General features: G+C 35.9%; 1 protein-coding gene across 1 annotated transcript; it reads left to right on the top strand.

Annotated features, from left to right (window-relative positions):
• The first annotated feature begins 614 nt into the window (after window positions 1–614).
• Window positions 615–7909, top strand: LOC111054362. The gene is made up of 3 exons (XM_039419875.1): window positions 615–817; window positions 6454–6613; window positions 7773–7909. The coding sequence occupies exons 1-3, from the start codon at window positions 806–808 to the stop codon at window positions 7907–7909; spliced, it is 309 nt and encodes a 102-aa protein (XP_039275809.1). The 5' UTR covers window positions 615–805.
• The last annotated feature ends 1623 nt before the right edge of the window (window positions 7910–9532 follow it).

Consider the following 9532-nt stretch of genomic DNA (forward strand, 5'->3'; position numbering starts at 1 on the left):
ATTTATGAATAATAATTTATATAAAATTTCTATTTTGTTCTGCGGAATTATCGAACTAGAATATGTCGACCATTTCGTAAACCGATAGTAAACCGGTTGATAGTAAACACACGCACAGTCGCACAATGCATATCAATGTCAATTGTCAACTAAGTCTGACCAGGACATTTACAATAGATTATTAGAAATCGTATTTTTAAAACTAAAACTATTAAACATGTTTATGATTCAATTCCTAATACCATAGTACATTTATAATTTACCATATTATATGAATATTTAACCATATTACCAAGTAACTAACCTAATTTTTGTTAATATGGCATTGGTTCGTTCTTCAAAAAAGGTAAGTTTTCAAAGTTTCATATTTAGAGTAAAAATTTGTTTTTTTGGTAAAATTTGGGCTTCCCAGTTTTATTTTGTTATCCTCTTTCATTTAAAAAAAAATTGAGTAGATATCTCTAAAAATAGCTGAGATACAGAGTTCGCTCGCGCGGTAAAACTTAGCCGAATGGGATCAATTGATCCGGATCATTAAAGTGATCCGAACCTACCATCAATACTATTACAATGCTACGCTTCCTAACAAGATGGCGGATTTTAGCATAAGGGTACTAGCCAAGTTCCCATACTGTATGTATACTGTGGTGGAGGAATGGCAATCTGGCAACTGGCATTAGGAAAACAACCTACTTTTACAAGCAATAAGAAACGTTTTCTATCTGTATAATAATAATTCATTATTTATTTACTTTGCAGTATTAATAATTAAACGAAAGTATACTGTTTATTTCTTTTATACCAAATGGATAAAGAGGTGAGTACCAGTACTTCGATTTTAAAACTATTCTTTCATTTAACCTAAAACCTTGTTATTAGGTCTGAAAATAAAAATATGTTTCTTATTTTATTGTAATAATAATAAACTTTTTGTCCATAAAGTGACCATAACTATGAAAATAAATCAAATGTTTATTTAAAGCCTATAATTATTCAATATCAGGATCAAAATTTTAGTGTAGACTTGAGTAAGTTATGAATTTCCTTGATTAACAACGTGACAGATTGAAAACTTGACAAGCGACCTTTAGGTTTACCTTTTAAAATTTACGACTTACTACTAATCATTCATCAATTAAATATTTATTATAATTCATATCTTTACAAGAATCACTGAGAATATTACCATTTGATTGGTACATCGTTGAAACTTGAGTAGGTGGGCTATAATAAATTTAAAGTACCTAAGTTAACTTATAAGTCGGCTAACATAGTTAAATATTGTAACGCTCCTTGGGGGTTTCTGGCTCTTTGACTTGAATAATGCCCCAGACTAAGACGTCACACAGGTATAAAATCTTACACTAAATCCTCGGTGTTGTAATCTCAAATTTATGAGTGTGTGGATGAATACTATAGAACACCAGGCTGAGAGATTCAGTATAAGATTCAATTTAATAGTCCAAATCGCGGGAGGCACAAACTCCTGCATACCCTTGATCTGTTCAATGACTATCTATATGAGAATAATATTCTTTGCAAGTATGCGTCGTAGTGTAGCAATTGCTAGATACTAGATTCAGAGACCTTAAATTATTACCTGTATTGTAGACAGTGTACAAAATCAAACAGGTCGAGCAAGGAACTTGGTGCATATAATTTGCGGAATTGCGCCACTAATAAACTCCGACGGTCTAGGCTAGGTTTGATATACCAAATGCCGTTCGGAAGATACTTTGCGGACAGAATCTTTCCAAGTTTCAGGCTCTATTGTATGATTCTTTACACTGAAGCTGCTCTGCTCTGTGGTGGGAATCTTTATTCCTAAGTCGAAGTAGGGCACAGATAGAAGCTGAGATATTAGCAGGTAAGGACAGAGAACGTACAATCTCGATCTGACCCCACTTAATATTTCCACTTAGATCTGTTCCTTGGACCAAATTTGGATAAATTATTTCAATGATTGTTTTTGATCGGTGCTTAACAAGTACAAACGTGCCAAACACAAAATCTGAAGGGCTAAAGAAATAATTGAACTCAGGAAATAAAGTATTAAATTTGAAATATAATGAGCAGTAATAATAATTAATAAACAGTACAGTTTCAAGATTTGATAAACAGGCTTTGAATAATTTTCTGCTGACAGGCTTATTTGAATTAGTGCTATGATGCTGGGTTATCATGCACGTTCTTTTTACAAAGTTTAAAAATTCTTAAAGATAAATTATGATTCCAATGATTTAACTAGAAAATATTACAATATGTGAAATTTAATCAGGGTCGTGGTTCAGGCAGATAAGGACAGTTAAACGACCACAAAACTTACAATTACAATTCAGTACACTTAAGCTATTTGCGCTTTTGACGAGGCCATTAATAATTAGCAAAGAAAAAATTGAAGTATTTTCTGTACTTTTCGAAGCGAAGGGTGGGGCCCCATAAAATAAAAGAGAACTCACGTGATCCTTCTTGGTATGGTGGTTTCTTTGAATTAATTTAGATTCGATGATTCGTCCAAACTTCAATCTTCAGCACATGGGAGATTTTTTGTAAATTAATTATTTCCTTCACTAATAAAAAATGAATAATAAAATTTAGATTCATGGAAGTAATCAATTGATAGAATAATTTTACAAATATAACGAATAATATTGCCTCAGATATAGGCTAACATTTAAAATACATAAATTTAACAAATAAGAATCTCACTAGAAAAATGGTAACTTTTAGAACAAGGTCTTTACAGTGAAGGCATTAAAAGGGAAGTAGTGTCTCTCTTCTCGAAAAACTTTTGCTGAGCAGTTCTGCCATCAAAAGAAAACCATCAATACATGGAAATGGAAAAAAACTCCTTACAATCAAGCAAGGAGACGTGGGCCACTGAATATTCTTACTCAACAATCTGGAGTGAAAGGTGCAGCAAGAAACGTGAATTGTGTATTAGAACTTTGGAGTCTACTGATAGATGAAACTATCCTGAATAAAATTGTTGAGTATACAAATAAATATATTGACAAAGTGAAAGACCGATTTGCTAGACCTAGGGATGCTAAACTTACAGATGTAATTGAAATAAGGGCATTTATAGGACTATTATATCTTGCCGGTGTTTATAAGGCATCAAAATTGAATTTGGAAGAGATTTTTAGTGATAAAGGTGATGGTATCGAGATTTTCAGACTCACTATGGGGATAAATCGATTTCGATTCTTGCTTCGATGTTTACGTTTCGACAATTTTGAAACAAGACAAGAAAGAAGAGCTTATGATCGACTTGCAGCTGTGAGAGAGTGCTTTGAAATTTATGTTGAAAACTGTTCAAAATATTGTAGCCCTGGAGAAAACGTAACAATTGATGAAATGTTGGTTGCGTTCAGAGGGAGGTGTGTTTTTTGACAATATAATCCCAAGAAACCTGCAAAGTATGGGGTGAAAATATTTTCCCTCACAGACGCCCGGATTCCCTACACATGCAACTTGGAAATTTATGCAGGAACCCAGCCCGAAGGACCGTTTGCTTTGGATAACTCACCATCTGAAGTTTTAAAACGTCTAGTAGTCCCAATAAGAAATTCTGGAAGAAATTTGACCATCGATAACTGGTTCACCAGCTATGATCTAGTAAATGAACTTGAGCAGATCAAAATATCTGTGGTAGGAACCCTGAGATCAAATAAACCACAAATCCCACAGTGTTTCAAAAGTAAACAGAGAGAGGAGAAATCATCGATGTTTGGTTTTCAGAAAAATGCAACTTTGGTTTCGTACATCCCAAAACCGAAGAAAAACGTTTATCTATTGTCATCTCAACATTTCGATGACAAAATCGATGAAGAAACAGGTGATAGAAAAAAACCAGAAGTGATAACTTTCTACAATAAAACAAAGGGGGGAGTAGACATTGTGGATCAGATGAGTGCAGCCTATAACGTATCAAGAACTACAAAACGTTGGCCAATGATAGTTTTCTTCACCATGTTAAATACAGCAGGAATAAATACCCAAATTTTGTATACAGGAGATAAAAATATGGTAAAGAGCAGAAGATCATTTCTAAGACAACTTGCAGTTTCACTTATACAAGGACAAATAGACAGGCGAACGACTATAAACACAGGGCTGCCTACATCTATTTCCAAAGGACTGAAGAGACGTCATTCAGAAAATACTACACCTGGTTCAAGTAATCTTCAAACTGTGGAGCAGAATGAACAGAGGAGATTGGACTGCATACCTTGTAAAGTGGTAAAAAAGAGGCGTCTCACAAAGTACAAGTGTCATGTGTGTAAGAAGCCACTATGCTTGGAACATTCACGTTTGAGATGCCAGAGTGATTGCACTGAGGATTTGGACACAAGCTCTAACAGTGAATGATATACAAGCTCCTGGAATACTACCCTCTTGATTATTTGTATAGTTATTTTTTATCACTCTGATAGTTAAAGACATTCAACATGATTTTCGAAACATTAACTTTAAACACTTTGTTTTAACTTTGATTAGCATTATGCTTCATTTAAAATTAAGTCAGTCAACTTTGTATTTCTTGAAACTCTAGAATAGGCAAATACATATTTTTCCCTATTCAATATACAATGTGTTACCGCATATGATAAGACCTTTTCTAGTTGCTGATAACAAAAATAGAATATCATGTTTGAATATCATCCTTTTTTGGTGTCATTTTTCTGACCTATGATTGGCCTGAACGGGTTACAGAGATTTTTACATCAGTTCATGTGGTTGATTCTATGATAATTATTATATAATATTAATATTTCATACAAGAGATTCTTATTACATTAATAATAATAACAAAAAATTAATATTAAAATTCTTATCAATGATAATGCTTGTATCATGACCATGCTCGCTTTTATCTAACATGTTGTATATTTCCATTAATAAATTATTTTAACAATTATGAATATATTTTTATTTCGAAACTCTTATCCTTATTACAATAATTATTGGTTTTTAGAAGTAATTATATCATCGTTTTGAAACGTAAGTTCAGCAGTACAAATAATTCATTTTGACTAATTTCTTGATTGCATTCAAGATTTGCACGTAGTCTCACTACCGTATACAGTCGGATTTTTTAATTTTTAATTTTTCTTCTAATTTTTCAGTTCATCAATTGTTACTCTTATATATTTAAATGATTCATCTGTTTTTAGTATAAATAAATTATCAGTAAAACAAAGATAAGGCGGGAAGGTCTCAGATTGGCTGAATGGGTAGGTGTTTGGGAATCAGCTGATAATCAGCCAATCGGAGACTTTCCTGCCCTACTACTCCTTTGAAAACGCCTTCTGTAGCTTGGCTCTTAATCTGAAATTGGCTTAGTCTTACTGTAAGAGAGAGCCATCTGTCACCGGCATATTGGAGAGTTTTTATAGGCATCACCTTGAGAGATGTTTTCATGACATGTCAGAATTTAAAATGAAGAGGCTGCAAGGCTCCCTCGAGCAACGTAGTGTAACACGGACCCATACTTTTCAGGAAACGTTGAATTGAATAATGAAATTGGTTCATAGTCGAACACTCAAAACTCATCTCCAGTGATAAATTATATCAAAATATCTAGGTCCTGGTCACACTGCTGCTTGAGGGAGCGTTGCATTTTGAACTCTGATGTGTCAGAAAACCGTCTCTCATGAAAATGTCTGTGATATCTTTCCGGTGGGGCAGAGACAACTGGTTCGCTTCCGGTCTAGTTCCAAAGTCCCCCTCTACTAGTGTCCCACCGCCGTAGCACTCTGGAATGTACAATGGCGCCAGAAAAAATATCATTGACATTACCTTACAAAGCATGTACCCAATACAGAGTGTACCACGAAATGTGTAATATCTGTTCACAAAGTAAAAGGACTTTTCTTTCTCTGTGCAGCCGTTCAAACTGTTTTTTCAAACTGAAATTTGGCTTTAAACTCGACAAATGTACTAACCCTACCTTTATACAAAACGCATAAAAAATAGAACAAAGCCTGTTAAGCTCTCTTTTCATAAAAATTAAAAATTAAATTAGTTATTAAAAATCACTGTAGCTACAGGTCTGGAAATGGTTTTATTAATTTTTCAGTTCATTTTACATAAAGTAGGCTAAATTGTACATCTTGATTAACAACCAAAAAATACCCGTAGGGCTTCGTTTCAACAGGGGAACTTAAATTCAGATGAAATCTTTCACCCTGTATAACTTAGTAATCAAGCATTCTCGGACCTATGTTAATTCAATCATTCTTTCTTCTTTTGATGTGAGGAATCACGCCCTGACTTGTGGGCACCTTTTTTCAGAACACTCTGTATAGACTACAATAATAATGTAGACTACAGCTGTTAAAACAGTCGCGCGGCTAGATTCGTACAGTCGTCTCTTAGGATTTCTTAATCTTTTGATTACTTGATTGTATTGAGTGTCATTGATTTCATTGAGTGTCAATATTGCAGATGGCGACAATTGATGTTGAACAGGAGGTCAATAGCAGCCACCAAGAACCAGCGCCAGAGTGCAGCACTGTTCACTCTCCAACCAATGATGATGATGATGATGATGATGGGCGACAACATTTAGGCAATTTTTGTCAAATAATCATCAAAGAGGAATATGGTGAGATTCGTTATTTTTATAATTATCATCATTATACGGAGTGCGGCATAAAAACTTGCTGATTTGTAATGGTCGCCTTGTCGCGAGGAGTGGGGGACATAGGCATGTCCAATTTCATTGGAAGGGGAAGTCCTGAAGTTTTGTTTCTTCCCTCTTCAGTCGTCATGCGTTGGATGAAGCAGTAGCGTGTGTTTGCGGCAAATGTTTAATTTTCCAAAGGTCGTTTCATTATCGCCATACAATGGGCCATATAAATTAAGTTGAGCATTTGCTAATACTTCTAAAATATTGAGCATATTATGCTTCATTTTCTATCAATAAACGTGAGCAAAACCTTTTGCTCATGCTCATCAAAAAAATAGTTTGATCATTTGCTCAAAAGTAAAAGCTTATACTCAAAATTGTATGAATAAACTGGAACATTTGCTCAAATTTTGAAGCAAATGCTTCAAAAAAGGTGAGTTTGGTCTAGAGCAGCTTTCAACCTTTTGCTCATAGTAAAATGGCTCAACTAATTCGTGTGAGGAAGAGGAAACTGTAACTTATAACTTACAAGATACGATCACAACCAATAGTTGAGAACTATAAAACTCATTCTAGATTCAACCATGATTATATATCACCATTATTCCTACAAAAGATACCTATCGGATATAAATATAGTCAACACAATAGGAAATAGGCATTTAAGAAGATGAGAGTGTAGACAATTTTAAGAAGGCTATTGAGATTATAAGATTATGCTGAAGGTTATTATAGAGATAGAGATGACATTTTTCCGGCTATTTTCTGAATTCAGAACTCAACTAACCCAAAACTCAATTCATAGATAGAGAACAGAGCAGACGACCAAACACAAGTGGTGTCTATACTTGCTTAGTTAGCGCTTACGTGAGTAGCACATTCTAACATTTCACTATAAAAACAAAGTAAGGCGAATCAGCTGATGAAAAATCTTTAGAATACGTGAGCATTTGGTCCAGAGTTCAGGAGCATAAGGTAAAGCTTATTCATATAAAAATGAGCAAATGCTTATGCTTCTACCTAATGCTCATGAGCAAAACCCTATGCTCCATGGACATGCTCATGACCGTATGCTCAGTTTTTATTCATATGGCCCAATGTGTCTTCCGTACCCAGTTTAATACTCATCCTACAGGGCCGGTGCCTGGACGCAAATCAATTGTCTCGTGGGTGAACACATTCAGGGAGAATTCACATTCAGTCGCTCATGTGGGCATATCATCCGCAGTAAAAAAAGGAAGTGCAGAAAAAACCGGTGCAGGAGGTCATTAGACGACCAGAACTCTAGAAAATGTCGAAAGAGTGACAGTCATTAGTCCGACCTCCTCGGTGTTTGTCGCTGAAACACGCAGCTGCTCTGGGGTTATCTGACCGCTCTGACCAATTCTTTACCAAGACCTCAATTTTCATCTTTTTAAAATGGCTGTAACCCAAGCACTGAATGAAAGCGATTTTAGTGCCCGCCGAAATTTCCATTTTCACACAATATAACATGATATGATAAAAATCATGTGAAGCATGAGAGACGATCTTCCATGGCCTGCACGATCTCCTGATTCGAACTCATGCTATTTCCTCCCATGAGGTCACCTCAAATCCGTCGATTTCTTCCCATGGAGTCACCTCAAATCCGTCAATTCTTCCCATGGAGTCACCTCAAATCCGTCAATTTCTTCCCATGGGGTCACCTCAAATCCGTCGATTTCTTATGGGGTCACCTCAAATTCGTCAATTTCTTCTCATGGGGTCACCTCATATCCTTCGATTTCTTCTCATGGAGTCACCTCAAATCCGTTGTCTTCACTGATCACTCACGGACCTTAGTTCATCTAAAAAAACCACATTCTGAAACTTGAACTCTCAAAATAATGAACCAACTTACCTACCCCCCCGTTGATATGTTCATCAGAACATACCCGTCAGGTCAGGTTCATCAGAACATATCTTACCCGTTGATAAGAGTTTATCAGAACTTCAAGAATCGCATAGCTCAGTGAATTGACAATGGAGACCGTCACTTGTTCATGTGATTTAAGAAAACCCAATAAGTAAATTTCGAGAATTTACGAGGGCTATTTTTTTTTCAACTTCCGATCGTGCCGCTAGATGGCAATGCGAGCGGCATTGGCCAACAATGCGCGGCAGCCGACTATGCACATCTCACACTATAACCTCACTCGTTTTCGGCCATCTGTCGTCATTACCAGTTCATCTAGCGACACATAAACATGGCTAATATGATAGAATCTCCCGCCAAGTGTGAGTTGCGAAGTGTAATTCATTTTTTGCAATCTGAAGGGTTATCCGCAGCAGAAATTCACGTAGAATGAAACGAGTATATGGTGAAAGCTCTATGAGTGACAGTGCAGTGCGTGATTGGAGAGGAACTGTGCAGAACAAAAGGAGAGGAATGCTCACATCGGGAGTGGTGCTCATTCATGACAACGCCCGTCCTCACAGTGCTGCTGTGACGAAGCGTCTTCTTGACGGGTTTAAATGGGACGTTTTTGACCATCCGGCGTATAGCCCAGACTTAGCACCAAGCGACTATCACCTTTTCCCGGAACTGAAGAAAATGCTAGGAGGGCAGAGCTTCCGAACAGACGATGCGCTGCAAGATGCTGTGAAAAACCATCTCAAATCACTGGCGGCTAACTTTTATGAACAAGGTATTAAGAAGCTTGTACCCAGGTATGAAAAATGCCTCAATCTGAATGGTGACTATGTTGAGAAGTAACTAATAATGTAAATAACTTTTGATAATAAATTCATTCAATTACTCTCACTAGTTACTTTTTTATACCACATCGGAAGTTGAAAAAAATAGCCCTCGTAAGATAATAATACTGTATGCTGAACGAGCTATAACATTACCTCCAATATTTTTGTTCTTAT

This window comes from Nilaparvata lugens, chromosome 1, assembly GCF_014356525.2.
Source record: "Nilaparvata lugens isolate BPH chromosome 1, ASM1435652v1, whole genome shotgun sequence".
Lineage (NCBI taxonomy): Eukaryota > Metazoa > Arthropoda > Insecta > Hemiptera > Delphacidae > Nilaparvata > Nilaparvata lugens.

What these genes read in the sequence shown, in the direction of transcription:
- LOC111054362 (XM_039419875.1), top strand. An exon ending in AATCATCAAAGAGGAATATG is followed by an intron (nt 6,614 to 7,772) that starts GTGAGATTCGTT and finishes CTCATCCTACAG; the next exon opens with GGCCGGTGCCTGGACGCAAA.